This window comes from Pristiophorus japonicus, chromosome 27 (assembly GCF_044704955.1).
Source record: "Pristiophorus japonicus isolate sPriJap1 chromosome 27, sPriJap1.hap1, whole genome shotgun sequence".
NCBI classification, from domain to species: Eukaryota; Metazoa; Chordata; class Chondrichthyes; family Pristiophoridae; genus Pristiophorus; species Pristiophorus japonicus.
Window position 1 is genome coordinate 1,920,291 of NC_092003.1, and position 19,783 is coordinate 1,940,073.

At 50.7% G+C, this 19,783-nt stretch overlaps 1 protein-coding gene across 10 annotated transcripts in view; it reads right to left on the reverse strand.

Moving 5' to 3' along the window:
• Positions 1-899: 899 nt before the first annotated feature.
• LOC139239404 (putative uncharacterized protein DDB_G0285119) overlaps positions 900-19,783 on the reverse strand; it is a 174,810-nt gene continuing 155,926 nt past the window's right edge. For 7 of the 10 annotated variants that reach the window (XR_011588641.1, XR_011588642.1, XR_011588638.1 and 4 more), the window contains one exon: positions 12,743-12,825. Coding sequence is in view for 1 of the 10 variants with exons in the window: in XM_070868102.1 (XP_070724203.1) it covers positions 1,138-1,167; positions 12,686-12,825 (170 nt within the window). In the remaining 9 variants the exon portion in view is untranslated. Of the gene's footprint in view, positions 1,168-12,685; positions 12,826-19,783 lie in introns of those variants that run through there. The other 3 variants (XM_070868102.1, XR_011588639.1, XR_011588640.1) reach the window with 3 other exon arrangements.

The following is a 19,783-nucleotide window of genomic DNA, read 5'->3' on the forward strand; positions in this document are numbered from 1 at the left end:
TCAGCAAGACGTCGCAGGTCGGCGACAAATCCCGACACGTTCTGGCCCTCAGGACAAACATGCGTGTAGAAACGGTAGCGTGATATGATGATCCCCTCTTTTGGCTTCAGGTGGTTACCCTCCGACGTACACAATTCCTCGTACCCTTTATCCGCCAGAAGTACAGACAAGAGAAGATTCTTCATGAGTCTGTAAATGTTCGGATCACAAACAATGAGGAGAACTGCCCTGCGCTTAACTGCATTGGCCTCTGCCTACATGCCGTTGGCCACAAAATACTGATCCAGGCGGTCAACAGAATCCGCCCAATCCTCGCCCTCCACGAATCTCTCCAGGATTCCAACAGTGCCCATTGTGCGTGCGAAGGTTCTTAAATTACCTCGTCGCCAATTGTAATGACTCAAGACTCTGGTTACTGTAAACTCACTCAGGTGCAACATGATCCTTCTTTATTTCAGCCCAAGAGTGCCAGTGTGACAAAGACACCCCGCTTATATACAGGTGACCAGGAACACATGCCACAAGCGTACAGCTCGATGACCTCTGGTGTCTGGTGATCCCCAACCATTAATACATAACAGAGAGGAAAGCGAGGTTGGAGATGGGGTACTAGTTTGCAAGGATGGAGGATGGAGGGGTCAAGGGTTAGTGTTTTAAGAGGGGTGATGGCGGCAGATTTGAGGGAGAGGGGGACAGTGCAATGTAGTTAACACTTTAACCTCAACTCGGGTGTGTGTCCTACAGGCTTCCTGTGAATGATGCCTGCTCCATATTGGCCCTGGGTCTTTAACTCTATAAATGGTAGCGCTCATCCAATATCCCAGACTGCATTTCCTCATTAAACAGAAACAGATAAAGCATATTGGAACTTACATTTAGATTGTATTTATTGCCTTGGTTTGGCTTTGGGTTTCCCGAGACGCCTAGATCTTTTAGCTTCATCCTGGGCCGTGCTGCTCAGCTATTTCTCCTTCCTCTGGGCAACACTTTTCACGTCTCGGCCTTAAATTCCCTCCGCCATCACTCTGTTCACTCACAAACCTTGTCCAACTCATTCTGTGGTTCCTGGGCTGCCTCTTCTGGTTCCACTCTCCCTCCCAGTCACTTCCTCAAAGTGTTCGAGATCAATACAAGATTTCACTGGTCTAACTGGCGAGAAGCTCGGAACTGTGGGGGAGCAAAGAGATTTAGGGCTCCAAGTAATCACTAAAACACAGCGCTCAGGGTCAAAAAATAATTAAAGAGACAAATAGAATGTTGGCCTTTATCTCGGGGCCTGGAATACAATCGGTGGGAGCGATGTTACAGTTTATATAAAGCTCCGGTCAGATCCCCATCTGCATATCTCCCTCAGGAAGGAGATATCGGCCTTGGAGGGGTAGCAGCACAGCTTGACCAGAATGATACCGGGGCTAAAAGGGTTAAATTATGAGGACAGGTTGCACAGATTAGGCTTGTATTCCCTCGAGTTCAGAAGATTAAGCAGTGATCTAATAAGAACATAAGAAATAGGGGCAGGAATAGGCCATACGGCCCCTCGAGCCTGCTCTGCCATTCAATAAGATTATGGCTGATCCGATCATGGACTCAGCTCCACTTCCCTGCCCGCCCCTTATTCCCTTATCGGTTAAGAAACGGTCTATCTCTGTCTTAAATATATTCAATGTCCCAGTTTCCATAGCTCTCTGAGGCAGCAAATTCCACAGATTTACAACCCTCTGAGAGAAGAAATTCCTCCTCGTCTCAGTTTTAAATGGGCGGCCCCTTATTCTAAGATTATGCCCCCTGGTTCTAGTCTCCCCCATCAGTGGAAACATCCTCTCTACATCCACCTTGTCAAGCCCCCTCATAACCTTATACGTTTCGATAAGATCACCTCTCATTCTTCTGAATTCCAATGAGTAGAGGCCCAACCTACTCAACCTTTCATCATAAGTCAACCCCCTCATCTCCGGAATCAACCTAGTGAACCTTCTTTGAACTGCCTCCAAAGCAAGTATATCCTTTCGTAAATATGGAAACCAAAACTGTACACAGTATTCCAGGTGTGGCCTCACCAATACCCTGTATAACTGTAGCAAGACTTCCCTGCTTGTATACTCCATCCCCTTTGCAATAAAGGCCAAGATTCCATTGGCCTTCCTGATCACTTGCTGTACCTGCATACTATCCTTTTGTGTTTCATGCACAAGTACCCCCAGGTCCTGCTGTACTGCACTTTGCAATCTTTCTCCATTTAAATAATAACTTGCTCTTTGATTTTTTTCTGCCAAAGTGCATGACCTCACACTTTCCAACATTATACTCCATCTGCCAAATTTTTGCCCACTCACTTAGCCTGTCTATGTCCTTTTGCAGATTTTTTGTGTCCTCCTCACACATTGCTTTTCCTCCCATCTTTATATCATCAGCAAACTTGGCTACGTTACACTCGATCCTTTCTTCCAAGTCGTTAATATAGATTGTAAATAGTTGGGGTCCCAGCACTGATCCCTGTGGCACCCCACTAGTTACTGATTGCCAATCCAAGAATGAACCATTTATCCTGACTCTCTGTTTTCTGTTTGTTAGCCAATCCTCTATCCATGTTAATATATTACCCCCAACCCCGTGCAGTAACCTTTTATGTGGCACCTTGTCAAATGCCTCTGGAAGTCCAAATACACCACATCCACTGGTTCCCCTTTATCCACCCTGTTCGTTACATCCTCAAAGAATTCCAGCAAATTTGTCAAACATAACTTCCCCTTCATAAATCCATGCTGACTCTGCCTGACTGAATTATGCTTTTCCAAATGTCCTGCTACTGCTTCTTTAATAATGGATTCCAACATTTTCCCAACCACAGATGTTAGGCTAATTGGTCTATAGTTTTCTGCTTTTTGTCTGCCTCCTTTTTTAAATAGGGGCGTTACATTTTAAGTTTACCAATCTGCTGGGACCTCCCCAGAATCCAGAGAATTTCGGTAAATTATAACCAATGCATCCACAATCCCTGCCACTACTTCTCTTAAGACCCTAGGATGTAAGCCATCAGGTCCAGGGGTTTATCCACCTTTAGTCCCATTATCTTACTGAGTACCACCTCCTTAGTGATTGTGATTGTGTTAAGTTCCTCCCCCCTATAGCCCCTTGACGATCCACTGTTGGGATCTAATTGATGTGTTTAAGATGATTAAAGGAGTTGAGAGTGTAGATAGAGAGAAACTGTTTCCTCTGCTGGGGGGAGTCCAGAACAAAGGGACATAACCTTAAAATTAGAGCCAGGCCATTCAGGGTGAGGGCGAAAGCACTTCTTCACACATTGGAAATTGGTAACTCGCTCCCCCAGAAAGCTGGGTCTGGAACTCCCTCCGTAAACCTCTCCGCCTCTCTCTACTCTTTTAAGATGCTCCTTAAAACCGACCTCTTTGACCCAGCTTTTTATCACCTGTCCTAATATCTCCTTCTTTGGCTTGGTGTCAACCTTTACCTGGCAATTGCTCCTGTGAAGTACCTTGTTTTACTATGTTAAAGGCGCTGTATAAATACACACTGCTGTTGTCAGTCCATGCCCTAACCGTTAGAACCCAAGGAACTGCAATTAAATACACTTTCAAACAGCCACGTGCACTTCTAATGCCTGTCTTATTTCCAGTCATCCTCTCTTCTCAAGCCTGGAGATTTAATCGAAATATTCCGAGGTACATATCAACACTGGGCCATGTGTGTCGAAGGTGGATATGTCATCCACTTAACTACAGGTAAGTGCTTCTCGACTTTCATACTTTTGTAAAAAGGTACAAGCCTTAAATCTGCCCACATTCTATTATAATTTGCTATGTCCACCTTTACAATGGAGGCGGCCTATGTAAACGTCACACTGTAATTACAACCTTTCACCAGTGGAGGTGCTGCAGTGTCACCATTGGCAGGTGGGTGTAATTACAGCCCAATTCCTGACGATTCCCCCTACCTCCAACGTTGGTGGCAGACGTTTTGATACCAAGCGCTGGAAATCCCCCCCTGAACGTGTCACCAGTGGCAGAGCTAGTGGGGTGTCAAGATCCTCCCTCACCCCCAACCATTCTGAGGTCAGTCATAATTTGGATTTCTTCTCGACTAAATCAGCCAAATCTGGAGTTCGAACCGCCATTCCTCTACCCTAGCTCTGCCACTGCCCGACATTCTCTCCCCAACCTCAAAAGCTGCCTCAAACCCTCGATGACCAAAGCTAAGGTCAGTTCTCCAAACTCTACAACCGCTGCTGCTCACCTCACTCCTCTCTGAAGCACCTTGGCCCAGTTACTCTCAACGGTGCCAGAGAATTGTAGGTTGTATCGAACTGAGGTATTTTATCAGCCTCAGTTACCCATTCCCTTTAACTGTATCCGCCCTGGGTATTCGATCAGCCTCAATAAACCATCCCTTGAATGTATTTTCTAGATGGAGGATCTGATGTGGAATCGACCCATCAATTGTCATACTCTATAATATTTGCTCAGGTTAGAAGAGAGCATCTCTCGGAGGTACTGAAAAATAAATTCTGCCGTGTCAACAACAGCTCTGACAAGGAACGGAACCCGTTACCCGTTGACCAGATAATAAAAAATGCTGAAGAATGGGTTGGAAAACAAGTGGTGTACAATTCAGCTACACCAAACCTTGATCACTTTGTCAAAATGCTTCGGTACAAAACAGCAGTATGGAATCAGGTGAGTACATCCCGTGACCAACAGGTAATGAATGATACACTGGGGAGATCTGATGTGGCTTTTGCCTCTCTACCAGCAAGTGTCCCTCCAAGTGTCTGAGACACGTTGACACAAGGTGTTGTGTGTGGGGGTGAATGGGGCATTCTATCGGTTTGTCAGTGAGAGAGTCGGGGAACGGTACTGGGGGGGAGGGGGGTTAGACCAGAATTCCTTGGTTATTCCATGGAATGGGAATGGAGACCGAGGCACATGTTAAATGGAAGAGGATACAAAGGCACATTGGGAAGGTCACTAGAGGTCATACCATCAACGACCCGGCACAGTATCTACAGCTGGGATCTCAGAGTCACTGAAATATCTTCACTGTGGTGTCTGTTTCTGTCTCTAACTGATGCACTCTCTTCCCACAGGGCAAGGAAATCACTGTTGATCGTGCTGCAGTGGGTGCTGCTGTTGCAGTAGCTGCTGTTAGTGTTGTTGTTGTTGGTGTTATTGTTAATGCTGTTGCTGTTGCTGTTCCTGTTCCCGTGGCTGCTGCCGCTGCTGCTGTTGCTGTGGTGGCTGCTGCCATTGCTGCCGTTGCTGTGGTTGCTGCTGCTGTTGCCGTTGCCATTGCCGTTGCTGCAGCCTTTGTTGCGCTTGTCGCTGCTGTCGCTGTTGTAGCTATTGCTCCTGTTCCTGTTGTTGCTGCGGCTGGAATTTTTGGACTGTTGCGCCTTCGAAACTATTTGGTAACTTGGACCCGTGGTTAATAAAACCAGTGGCTGATGAGTAACACTGTGTATTGGGTTGGTGCAGAAACTGTGTAATGTGTTACATCTCCCGAAATCGACATTCTCTGTAATTACTTGTTCAATTAAAACATTTTATTAATTGCCTCCATTAAAGAAAAGACTTGGATTTCTACAGCGCTATTCATGACCTCAGGATATCCTGAAGCACTTCACAGCCAATGCAGTACTTTTTATTTGCCGACATATTTGCTCCTCTATCTCCCTCCCACTGTTTGGGGGTCTATAATACATGCCCAGCAGTGTGATCGCCTCTTTTTTATTCTTCAATTCGACCCATATGACCTCATTTGATGATCCTTCTAACATATCATCCCTCCTCACCGCTGTAATAGTTTCTTTGATCAGTACCGTGACGCCACCCCATCCTTTTCACCCCCCTCTCTGGTCTTGTCTAAAAATCCTGTAACCAGGAATATTGATCTGCCAAACCTGCCCCTCTTTCAGCCATGTTTCTCTAATGCAATACTCCCAAGTATCTACCTGTGCTCTTAGCTCATCCGTCTTACTCGCTATACTCCCTGATTCGCTGATTCATTCCCGGGATCCGATACGGTTACCGGCATCCGATACAGTTCCTGGGATCTGATACAGTTCGCGGGATCTGATACAGTTCCCGGGATCTGATACGGTTTGCGGGATCGGATACGGTTCCCGGGGCCCCGATACAGTTCCCAGGGCTCTGATACGGTTCCCAGGGCCCCGATATGGTACGCGAGGCCCCAATACTGTTCGAGACATATCAAAACTGAAATAAACCATAAAAGTGATTGCTGATTGATCAATTTACGAGACACATCCTGTCAAGGATTAGTGCGCAGAACACACAATACAGTAGACGAGTACTTTTAAAAGCAAACTGTAGTGTTTCTGCATCTTGTTACAAACTCACACGAGGCATGTATATATCAGACACGGTCACTCTGTGACCTTCACTTTATTCCCAGGACCAAAGAGTGCTGACCCTAGATGGGACCTCCCCTTTTATACCTGGAAACCCAGGTGAGGATTGTCTCCTGCAAGCTCACCCCCTGTGGTCAGGGCGTGCATTTCAGGGGTACAGGTACAGTGGGCATGAGTTACAGTTACATAACTATTGTCATTGCAAGGTGGTGAAATACATGACATCACCTCCCCCTTTAAGTCTTTTAGTTTCGGAGGTTAAGTCTATCGGGTGGTCGACGCTCTCTCGTGTGGCTCTGGTAGCTGAGCCTCAGCACGTGTCTCTGTCACTTGAGGTGATTCCGGCCTGTCCGGGCTGGCCGCCGGGACTGTACATGCTGAGGGTTGTCTTTGTTGTTCGTGCGCTGGCAGTGGTGTGGGTGCTATCTCACCATGCTCTTCTTCCGGTTCCTCCGTGTCTGCACTGAACCTTGTCTTTACTTGGTCCAAGTGTTTGCGGCATATCTGCCCATTGTTTAGTCTGACCACCATGACCCTGTTTCCTTCTTTGCCGATTACAGTGCCCTCAAGCCATTTGGGTCCCAAAGCATGGTTAAGAACAAATACCGGGTCATCTATTTCTATACACCTCCCCCTTGAGCCTCGATCATGGAGCTCGGTTTGGGACTGGCGCTTGCCCTCAACAATGTCTGCCAGGGCTGGGTGAATGAGGGACAGCCGCATCTTGAGCGTGCGTTTCATGAGGAGTTCCGCTGGCAGGTCTCCCATGAGCGAGTGCGGCCGGGACCTGTAGACCAGCAGGAGGCGCGATAGGCGGTACTGAAGGGAGGGTTCTTGGATACGTAGCATGCCCTGCTTTATGACTTGGACCGCACGTTCCGCCTGGCCATTGGAAGCCAGCTTGAACGGCGCTGTCCGGACGTGCTTGATCCCATTGCCCAATATAAACTCCTGGAATTCATGGCTGGTAAAACACGGGCCATTGTCGCTGACCAGGATGTCCGGCAAGCCGTGGGTCGCGAAAACCGTACGCAGACTCTCCACAGTGATGGATGTCGTGCACGAGTTCAATATGATGCACTCGATCCACTTTGAGTACGCATCGGCAACGTTCAGGAGCATTTCCCCATGAACGGCCCCGCATAGTCTACGTGAATACGTGACCATGGCCTGGTGGGCCAGGGCCACGGGCTGAGTGGAGCCACCCTGGGGGCATTGCCCAGCTGGGCACACGTCGTGCACCTGCGAACCCAGTGTTCCAGGTCTGAGTCAATCCCCGGCCACCATACATGTGACCGGGCAATGGCCTTCATTAACATGATGCCAGGGTGCTCGCTGTGGAGTTCCCTGATGAACGCTTCCTTTCCTTTTTGGGGCATGACTAACCGGCTGCCCCATAACAGGCAGTCGGCTTGGACGGAGAGTTCATCCATCCGTCTCTGAAACGGCCTGACTTCCTCGGGGCACGCCCTTTGTGCGGGCACCCAGTCCCCAGTCAGGACACATTTCTTTATCATGGATAGGAGGGGGTCCCTGTTGGTCCAGAGTTTGATCTGGCAGGCTGTGATGGGCGAGCCCGCAGTGTCAAAAGCCTCAACGGCCATGACCATCTCGGCGCTCTGCTCCGATGCCCCCTCGGTGGTGGCCAGTGGGAGCCTGCTGAGTGCATCAGCGCATTTTACGGTGCCTGGCTGGTGCCGTATGGTGTAGTCATACTCAGCCAGTGTGAGGGCCCATCGCTGTATGCGAGCTGACGCGTTAGCGTTGACAGCCTTGCTGTCGAACAACAGGGATGTTAACAGCTTGTGGTCTGTCTCTAGCACAAACTGTCTACCGAAAAGGTACTGGTGCATCTTTTTCACACCGTACACACACGCGAGTGCCTCCTTCTTGACCATGCTGTATCCACGCTCTGCCTGGGAGAGCGACCTGGAGACGTAAGCCACCGGTTGGAGTCGGCCGTCATCGTTACCCTGCAACACACACCCAACCCCGTAGGATGGCGCATCGCATTTAAAACCAGTTTTTTACAGGGGTCATAGAAAGTCAACAGTTTGTTGGAACACAGCAGGTTCCTTGCCTTATTGAAAGCCCATTCTTGACAATCCTCCCAAAACCATTCACAACCTTTACAATGGAGCATGTGTAACGGCTCCAACAATGTGCTTAAGTTCGGCAGAAAGTTCCCAAAATAGTTCAAAAGTCCCAGGAATGATCGCAACTCCGATATATTGCCGGGCCTGGGCGCCCGGCGAATCGCCTCAGTTTTTGATTCGGTGGGCCGGATCCCGTCTGCGGCAACCCTCCTGCCCAGGAACTCGACCTCTGGGGCCAAAAACATGCACGTGGCCTTTTTCAGCCGCAAGCCTACCCGATCCAATCGGCGTAGCACCTCCTCCAGGTTGTGGAGGTGTTCCTCAGTGTCTCGACCCGTTATAAGGATGTCGTCTAGGAATACGACCGTTCCAGGGATGGACTTGAGCAGGCTTTCCATGTTTCGCTGAAAGATAGCTGCTGCTGAACGAATGCCAAACGGACACCTGTTGTCGACAAATAATCCTTTGTGTGTCATGATGATGGTCAGAAGCTTGGATTCTTCAGCCAGTTCCTGAGTCATGTAGGCCGAAGTGAGGTCCAGCTTCGTGAACATCTTTCCACCTGGCAGCGTGGCAAAGAGGTCCTCCGCACTCGGAAGCGGGTATTGGTCTTGCAGCGACACTCGGTTGATGGTGGCTTTGTAGTTGCCACAAATCCTAACCGAGCCATCTGCTTTGAGGACGGGAACGATGGGACTTGCCCAGTCGCTGAATTCAATGAACGAAATTATGCCCTCTCTGAGCAGCCTGTCCACTTCACTTTTAATTTTCTCACGCATCACATACGGCACCGCTCTGGCTTTGTGGTGCACTGGTCTGGCGTCCGGAGTGATGTGTGTCACTACTTTAGTGCCCTTGAACGTTCCGACACCAGGTTGAAAGAGTGACTCGAATTTTTGCAATACCTGCAAGCATGAACTTCGCTCCACGGATGAAATGGCTTACACATCCCCCCCATTACCAATTCATCTCAGCTAGCCAACTCCTCCCTAAAAGCGCGGGGCCATTTCCCGGAACAATCCAGAGTGGCAGCCAGTTCTGTAATCCATTATGCGTTACCACCAAGTCTGCACTACCCAGCACTGGGATTATCTCTTTGTTGTACGTACGTAGCTGCGTCTCAATGTGTTCCCGTTTGGGCCTGCTAGCTCTGTGTGGCCATAGTCTCTCAAATTGTTGGGCGCTCATGAGTGACTGGCTAGCTCCCATATCCAGCTCCATGTGCATCAGGATGCCATTTAGTAAGATTTTCATCATCATGGGTGGCGTTTTATAGTGTATGAGCTGCAGGCGTCAGCCACATGAACTCTCTGAACTTCAGCATCCATGGTTATTCCCCAGGCCTCATCCTGCATTGCAGACCCCTCGTCTGGTTCCTCTGTCTCGCAGACTAGCCTCGCTACTGCCTTTTTGCACATATTGGCCAAGTGTCCACTGACATTACAAATCCTACAGATATAAAGCTGGAACCTGCAGCTTTTGGCAGTGTGTCTACCCCCACACCTCCAGCATGAGCTGAGATTGCTGTTAACAAAAGGACTGTTCCCAGGCATTCCTCTCTGATGGCCCATTTGGCTGTTTCTAAGCACTCTGATGGAGGGTCTTATTGGTCCCATCATGGGATGCATTGTGCCTCGTGATTGCGTGAATTGCCGATATCCTTTCCAGTGTCCCTGTTGCGGGCCCACCCTGGAGCTTATTGCTGCCTGGGCGGTGTCGAATTGCCCTTGCCTGCCTGCCTGGTCAGTGTCGAATTGCCCTTGCCTGCCTGCGGTTCTGGGTTCTGTATCACTTTTACAACATTAACTCCCTGGTTCATCGCAATGTTAAAACCAGGGCTGCGTGTGTAAATTAGCTTGGTCTCCTCTTCCCCTGCCATAAAGGTCTGAGCTATCAACGCCGCCCCTTCTAAAGTCAAGTCCTTAGTCTTTATGAGCTTCCTGAAAATGCCGGCTTGATTAATGCCCTCGATGAAAAAGTCCCTTAACATCTTCCCCCTGCAGGCATCAGAGAACTTACAGAGACTGGCCAAATGCCACAGTTTTGCCACGAAGTCCGAGATGTTTTGACCCTCCCGACGCTGGTGAGAGTAGAACCGGTGCCGGGCCATTTGTACGCAACTTGCCGGCTTGAGATGCTCACTGATCAGCTAGCTGAGCTCTTTGAAGGACTTGTCCGCTGGCTTTCGGGGTGCGAGCAGGTCTTTCATCAGCACATACGTCTGTGGACCACAGCTGGTCAGTAGATGCGCCCTCCGCTTGTCAGCCGCTGTCTCTTCCAGCCAGCCCTTTGTAACAAAGCTCTGCTGGAGTCTTTCCACAAAGTCGTCCCAGTCCTCACCCACACAGTAGCGTTCCTCTGTGCCACCAGTGGCCATCCTCGTGGTTCGGTGATTCCTGTTTCTCGTCGCCACATGTAGTGTCTCTGCACCTTGTTACAAACTCACACGAGGCATGGATATATCAGATACGGTCACTCTGTGACCTTCACATTATTCCCAGGACCAAGGAGTGCCGACCCTGGGCGGGACCTCCCCTTTTATACCTGGAAGGCCAGGCGAGGAGTGTCTCCCGCAAGCTCACCCCCTGTGGTCAGGGTGTGCATTTCAGGGGTACAGGTACAGTGTGCATGAGTTACAGTTACATAACTATTGTCATTGCAAGGTGGTGAAATACATGACACAAACCACGTCATTTTTTGATTCCAGTTTGCAAGTGTCCTGAAACTCCGAGGGACAGAGGGACAGAAATCGTTTACTGTCGTCTAGCTCTTGATCTCAGTTTGGAATCACAAACCGAAAATGGGAAAGGGGAAATCACAACATAAGTTCGTGCTTAACATTTTTGAATTTACCAGTTCTAACAGCATTAAACCTCTGGTTAGGCCACAGCTCGAATACTGCATGCAGTTCTGGTCGCCGTATTATAGGAAATATGTGGTTGCACTAGAGAGGGCGCAGAGGAGATTTACGAGCAAGTTGCCTGGAATGGAGAATCTTAGCTTTGAGGACAGATTGGATAGGCTGGTTTGTTCTCTGTGGAACAGAGGAGGCTGAGAGGAGATCTCATTGAGGTGTATAAAATTTTGAGGGGTCTGGATATGGTGGATAGCAAGGGCCTATTTCCCTTGGTGGAGGGGTCAATTACAAGGGGGCATAGTTTTAAGGTGGTTGGTGGAAGGTTTAGAGGGGAGGCTTCTTCATGCAGAGGGTGGTGGGGGGTCTGGAACTCGCTGCCTGAAAGGGTGATAGAGGCAGAAACCCTCACCACATTTAAAAGATATTTGGATGTGCACTTGAAGTGCCGTAACCTGCAGGGCTACGGACCAAGAGCTGGAAAGTGGGATTAGGCTGGATAGCATCTTGGTCGGTTGGTGCGGACACGATGGGCCGAAATGGCCTCCTTACCCCACTGAAACATGCCCCACTTCATTCCCCAGGACTAGATCCAGCTCTGCATCATTCCTCATTGGGCTGGAAACACACAGATCAACAAGGTGCTGCTGTGCACATTTCAGGGATTCCTCCCGCTCCTTGCCCTTTACACTGTTTTATCCCAGTCGATATTCGGATCATTTCAGTTCCCCATTATCATGCCTCTATACTTCTTGCATCTTTCTGAAATGTGCCGATAAATTTGTTCCTCCCCAGTCTTTGCTGGTCTATGGTTTACACCCAGCAGCTTAACAGCTCCTCTTCTGTTCCTTATCTCTAACCAAACAGATTGTGTCTTTCAACCCTCAAACACATCAGTGCTTTCCAGGACTGTAAGTATCTTTGATCAATACTGCTGACCCCTCCTTTTTCCTCCTTCCTACGCCGACTCAATATCTTGTAGCCAGGAATGTTAAGTTCCAATCCTGTGCTTGTTTGAGCCAGGTCTCCCTTACTGAACTCTTGATCTCACCTTGGACTGAAGCAACTCTGTTCCTGCGATTCCTTTAAAAGGTCTCATCACTGGTAAGAAAACGCAAACACAAAAAGTACGCACAATTCTCTCACACAGACGCAAGAAAATAGGAGCAAAGAATTGTACTCTTAGATTAAATTCATGATTTCCATCAAAATAAAAGCTGAAATTAGTTTTTATCATTTGTTTCTAGTGTGCAATTGGGGCCTGGGAGTGCGGAAAATCCAGGACCCTCCGTCCTGAACCCTCTGCACCTCTTTCCCGCCTTCTGTAAGATCCTCCTTCACACCCACCTTTCTCTTGCCCCTCGTTGTATCTCCTGCTGGGGCCCAGTGACCATTTATGTCTGAAATCAACCTCTGTGAGCACACGGTGGGGTGTGATTGGTTGCTGATCTTGTTCCTCATTGCTTCCCGGCACTCACTGATAATCTCTATATAAGAAATTCAAAGCATTGCACACAAGTCATGAAGCCACAAGAATTATTGACATGATGATGAACACAGGCAGGAATGGAAAGAGACTGTGGACCTTGTTTCAGTGCCCAGCACTTGTTCAAAGGGTGCGGTTTATCACCAGTGTTGAGTTGACAATTTACTTTCAGTCTCTCTGGCTCAAGCTATAATCTTATTTTAATTTTCTCCTCCTTTGTTGTTCTCAAGGTGAGTCACAGCCTTTACCCCGGGGAAATGGGGAGATCCCTAAAGGTAATTTACCCACAGTCCCGGCACCTGCTTGGTGACTACAAGACACAGTAAGATCCCATAAACAGCAAGAGCGATCAATGGCCACTTACCATGCCTTACGGTGGCTGAGGGAGGAATGTTGCCCCAGGGCACTGGGGGAATTCTGTCATTTCACCCATGGGATCTTTAATGCTCTGCTTCAATCATAACCACAAGGCTGTTGACATAGGTGTCAGTGTGGCTCAGTTAGTATCACTCTCGCCTCTGAGTTAGAAGGTCATATGTTAGAGTCCCATTCCACAGACTTAAGCTCCATAATTCTGGCCGACAGTCCCAGTGCCAGTACTGAGGGAGCGCCGCACTGTCGGAGGGGCAGCACTGAGGGAGCGCCGCACTGTCGGAGGGGCAGTACTGAGGGAGCGCCACACTGTCGGAGGGGCGGTGCTGAGGGAGCGCTGCACTGTCGGAGGGGCAGTACTGAGGGAGCGCCGCACTGTCGGAGGGGCAGTACTGAGGGAGCGCCGCACTGTCGGAGGGGCAGTACTGAGGGAGCGCCACACTGTCGGAGGGGCAGTACCGAGGGAGCACTGTGCTGTCGGAGGGGCAGTACTGAGGGAGCGGCGCACTGTGGGAGGGACGGTACTGAAGGAGTGCTGCACTGTCGGAGGGGCAGTACTGAGGGAGCGCTGCACTGTCAGAAAGGCAGTACTGAGGGAGCGCTGCACTGTCAGAAAGGCAGTACTGAGGGAACGCCGCACTGTCGGAGGGGCAGTACTGAGACAGTGCTGCACTGTCAGAGGGGCAGTACTGAGGGAACGGCGCACTGTTGGAGGGGCAGAACTGAGGGAGCAGTGGACTGTTGGAGGAGCAGTACTGAGGGAGAGGGGTGAGTTCAGGGCCCAGAAGAGGCGAGGGAGCAGGGGGCAGCACTGGCCAGCCCACACTGCAATATGTCTGTGCTCTACGTCCGTGCAGCAGAGCTGGTCTCCAGTCGTCCTGGTTAATCCTTGCCACTGGACCAAGACCTCGCTCTGTCAAGCCCGTGTGGTGTGGCTGGTGTGCAATGGTCACCTCACGTTAAAAAAATCCACTCACAGGCATCTTTCACCCTGCACCACATAGTTCGGGATCTGGAATATTAGGTCCTTCATTGAGGCACCTGTGAACTCATCTCTTTTTGGCGTCTTATCCTCGTTTCGAGGGACTGCATATGATGATGATGATGATGATGACTGAGGGAGCACCGCACTGTCGGAGGGGCAGTACTGAGGGAGCACCGCACTGTCGGAGGGGCGGTACTGAGGGAGTGCCGCACTGTCGGAGGGGCAGTACTGAGAGAGCGGCGCACTGTCGGAGGGGCAGTATTGAGGGAGCACCGCACTGTCGGAGGGGCAGTACTGAGGGAGCGCCGCACTGTCGGAGGGGCAGTACTGAGGGAGCGCTGCACTGTCGGAGGGGCGGTACTGAGGAAGCCCCGCACTGTCGGAGGGGCGGTACTGAGGGAGTGCCGCACTGTCGGAGGGGCAGTACTGAGGGAGCACTGCACTGTCGGAGGGGCGGTACTGAGGGAGCACCGCACTGTCGGAGGGGCGGTACTGAGGGAGCGCCGCACTGTCGGAGGGGCAGTACTGAGGGAGCACCGCACTGTCGGAGGGGCAGTACTGAGGGAGCGCCGCACTGTCGGAGGGGCAGTACTGAGGGAGCACCGCACTGTCGGAGGGGCAGTACTGAGGGAGCGCCGCACTGTCGGAGGGGCAGTACTGAGGGAGCACCGCACTGTCGGAGGGGCAGTACTGAGGGAGCACTGCACTGTCGGAGGGGCGGTACTGAGGGAGCACCGCACTGTCGGAGGGGCAATACTGAGGGAGCGCAGCACTGTCGGAGGGGCAGTACTGAGGGAGTGCCGCACTGTCGGAGGGGCAGTACTGAGGGAGCACCGCACTGTCGGAGGGGCGGTACTGAGGGAGCGCCGCATTGTTGGAGGGGCGGTACTGAGGGAGCACCGCACTGTCGGAGGGGCAGTACTGAGAGAGCGCTGCACTGTCGGAGGGGCAGTACTGAGGGAGCGCCGCACTGTCGGAGGGGCAGTACTGAGGGAACGCCGCACTGTCGGAGGGGCAGTACTGAGGGAGCGCCGCACTGTCGGAGGGGCAGTACTGAAGGAGCGCCGCACTGTCGGAGGAGCAGTACTGAGGGAGAGCCGCACTGTCGGAGGGGCAGCACTGAGTGAGCGCCGCACTGTCGGAGGGGCAGTACTGAGGGAGCACCGCACTGTCGGAGGGGCGGTACTGAGGGAGCGCCGCATTGTTGGAGGGGCGGTACTGAGGGAGAGCCGCACTGTCGGAGGGGCAGTACTGAGAGAGCGCTGCACTGTCGGAGGGGCAGTACTGAGGGAGTGCCGCACTGTCGGAGGGGCAGTACTGAGGGAGCACTGCACTGTCGGAGGGGCAGTACTGAGGAAGCGCCGCACTGTCGGAGGGGCAGTACTGAGAGAGCGCTGCACTGTCGGAGGGGCAATACTGAGGGAGCGCCGCACTGTCGGAGGGGCAGTACTGAGAGAGCGCTGCACTGTCGGAGGGGCGGTACTGAGGGAGTGTCGGAGGGACAGTACTGAGGGAGCACCGCGCGGTCGGAGGGGCGGTACTGAGGGAGCACCGCACTGTCGGAGTGACAATACTGAGGGAGCACGCACTGTCGGAGGGGTAGTACTGAGGGAGCGCCGCACTGTCGGAGGGACAGTACTGAGGGAGCGCCGCACTGTCGGAGGGGCAGTACTGAGGGAGCGCCGCACTGTCGGAGGTGTAGTACTGAGGGAGCGCCGCACTGTCGGAGGGACAGTACTGAGAGAGCGCCGCACTGTCGGAGGGGTAGTACTGAGGGAGCGCCGCACTGTCGGAGGGGCAGTACTGAGGGAGCACCGCACGGTCGGAGGGGCAGTACTGAGGGAGCACCGCACGGTCGGAGGGGCAGTACTGAGGGAGCACCGCACTGTCGGAGGGGCAGTACTGAGGGAGCACCGCACGGTCGGAGGGGCAGTACTGAGGGAGCACCGCACGGTCGGAGGGGCAGTACTGAGGGAGCACCGCACTGTCGGAGTGACAGTACTAAGAGAGCGACGCACTTTCAGACGGACAGTATTTAGGGAGCACTGGACTATCGGAGGGGCAGTACTGAGGGAGCCACCTATTCAAGAAGGTGGCATCGAAGGCGGTTAGGGATGGGCAATAAATGCTGGCCTTGTCAGTGATGCCCGCAGCCTATGAACGAATTTAAAAAAATCTGGTGACTGGTGCCAAAATTGGAAGAGCTGTTCCACAGACTAGCCAAGCAACAGGCTGGCATTGTTATACACACAGAATCATACCTTTCAGCCAATGTCCCAGACTCCTCCATCACCATCCCTGGTTATGTCCTGTCCCACCAGCAGGACAGACCCACCAAGGGTGGTGGCACAGTGGTATACAGTCAGGAGGGAGTGGCCCTGGGAGTCCTCAACATCGACTCCAGACCCCTTGAAGTCTCATGGCATCAGGTAAAACATGGGCCAGAAAACCTCCTGCCAATTACCACCAACCGCCCTCCCTCAGCTGATGAATCAGTACCCATCCATGTTGAACACCACTTGGAAGAAGCACTGAAGGTACTGTGAGTGGGGAACTTCAATGTCCATCACCAAGAGTGGCTCGGTAACACCAATACTGACTGAGCTGGCCGAGTTCCGAAGCTGCCATTCTGGGCCTGCGGCAGGAGGTGAGAGAACTGTTACGCTCATAATAAAGGATGGAAACTGAGTACGGTGTACAATGAGCAAGTGTGACCTTAGCTTCTTAAATAAAGAAAGGAAAGATAGATTACAAAAGTAAACTTGCGCAAAACATAAAAACAGATAGTAAAAGCTTTTACCGATATATAAAACGGAAAAGAGTGACTAAAGTAAATGTTGGTCCCTTAGAAGATGAAAAGGGGGATTTAATAATGGGAAATGTGGAAATGGCTGAGACCTTAAACAATTATTTTGCTTCGGTCTTCACAGTGGAAGACACAAAAACCATGCCAAAAATTGCTGGTCACAGGAATGTGGGAAGGGAGGACCTTGAGACAATTACTATCACTAGAGGGGTAGTGCTGGACAGGCTAATGGGACTGAAGGTAGACAAGTCCCCTGGTCCTGATGAAATGCATCCCAGGGTATTAAAAGAGATGACGGAAGTTATAGCAGATGCATTCGTTATAATCTACCAAAATTCTCTGGACTCTGGGGAGGTACCAGCGGATTGGAAAGCAGCTAATGTAACACCTCTGTTTAAAAAAGGGGGCAGACAAAAGGCAGGTAACTATAGGCCGGTTAGTTTAACATCTGTAGTGGGGAAAATGCTTGAAGCTATCATTAAGGAAGAAATAGCGGGACATCTAGATAGGAATAGTGCAATCAAGCAGACGCAGCATGGATTCATGAAGGGGAAATCATGTTTAACTAATTTACTGGAATTCTTTGAGGATATAATGAGCATGGTGGATAGAGGTGTACCGATGGATGTGGTGTATTTAGATTTCCAAAAGGCATTCAATAAGGTGCCACACAAAAGGTTACTGCAGAAGATAAAGGTACGCGGAATCAGAGGAAATGTATTAGCATGGCTAGAGAATTGGCTGGCGAACAGAAAGCAGAGAGTCGGGATAAATGGGTCCTTTTCAGGTTGGAAATCGGTGGTTAGTGGTGTGCCACAGGGATCGGTGCTGGGACCACAACTGTTTACAATATACATAGATGACCTGGAAGAGGGGACAGAGTGTAGTGTAACAAAATTTGCAGATGACACAAAGATTAGTGGGAAAGCGAGTTGTGTAGAGTACACAGAGAGGCTGCAAAGAGATTTAGATAGGTTAAGCGAATGGGCTGAGGTTTGGCAGATGGAATACAATGTCGGAAAATGTGAGGTCATCCACCTTGGAAAAAAAAAACAGTAAAAGGGAATATTATTTGAATGGGGAGAAATTACAACATGCTGCGGTGCAGAGGGACCTGGGGGTCCTTGTGCATGAATTCCAAAAAGTTAGTTTGCAGGTGCAGCAGGTAATCAGGAAGGCGAATGGAATGTTGGCCTTCATTGCGAGAGGGATGGAGTACAAAAGCAGGGAGGTCCTGCTGCAACTGTATAGGGTATTGGTGAGGCCGCACCTGGAGTACTGCGTGCAGTTTTGGTCACCTTACTTAAGGAAGGATATACTAGCTTTGGAGGGGGTACAGAGACGATTCACTAGGCTGATTCCAGAGATGAGGGGGTTACCTTATGATGATAGATTGAGTAGACTGGGTCTTTACTCGTTGGAGTTCAGAAGGATGAGGGGTGATCTTATAGAAACATTTAAAATAATGAAAGGGATAGACAAGATCGAGGCAGAGAGGTTGTTTCCACTGGTCGGGGAGACTAGAACTAGGGGGCACAGGCTCAAAATATGGGGGAGCCAATTTAAAACCGAGTTGAGAAGGAATTTCTTCTCCCAGAGGGTTGTGAATCTGTGGAATTCTCTGCCCAAGGAAGCAGTTGAGGCTAGCTCATTGAATGTATTCAAGTCACAGATAGATAGATTTTTAACCAATAAGGGAATTAAGGGTTATGGGGAGAGGGCGGGTAAGTGGAGCTGAGTCCACGGCCAGATCAGCCATGATCTTTTTGAATGGCGGAGCAGGCTCGAGGGGCTAGATGGCCTACTCCTGTTCCTAATTCTTATGTTCTTATGACTCCAGAGTGCAGGTACCTCGTGGGTGGCCTGCTTATATACCGTGCTCCCAAGGGATGCTCGCAATTTTTCCTGCCCTCAGCTAACTCCGCATGAACTGGAATCCCTTGGGACTCTGACAGGTAGGCCCACTGGTTGCAGTCTAATACACGTTACAAGGGGTTAAATACATAACATCACTCCCCCGTGAAGTCAACGGTACACTTATTTACAAGGTGAGACAATCTGGGGCTTTTCGCTCCCTTGTCGATCGTCTCGGTACAAATGTGGGTGTGGGTGAGTTGGTTAGTTCTTCACTAGGCTGTTGGGCAGCCGGCCTTGCCGGGCTGCTGGGGATGGTGAGTTCGGCTTCGTGGTCAAACATGATGTCAGTTGTCACTTGTGTGTGTGTGTGTTGGAGCGTCAAAGTTGGTGGTGTCTTCTTCGGGTTGTTCGTAGCTGTTGGTGAACCGCAATTTGATTTGGTCCAAATGCTTTCTGTGCGTTTGACCATTGATCAATTTGACCCGAAACACCCTATTCCACTCTTTCGCTGTGACCATGCCAGCAAGGCATTTGGAACCATGTCCATAATTGAGCACAAACACAGGATCATTGATCTCAATATCGCGTGACAGATTTGCGTGGTCATGGTACACACTTTGTTGATGCCGCTTGTCTTCCACGTGATCATGGAGATCAGGATGGACAAGAGAGAGCCTTGTTTTTAGTGCCCTTTTCATGAGCAGTTCGGCTGGGGGAACCCCGGTGAGTGAGTGGGGTCTGGTACGGTAGCTGAGCAGCACTCGGGACAGCCGGGTCTGCAAGGAGCCATCTGACACGCGTTTCAAGCTTTGCTTGATGGTCTGAACTGCCCATTCTGCCTGGCCGTTGGATGCGGGCTTGAACGGGGTTTGATCCCGTTACGGGTCATGAATTCCTTGAATTCAGCACTGGTGAAGCACGGCTCATTGTCGCTAACTA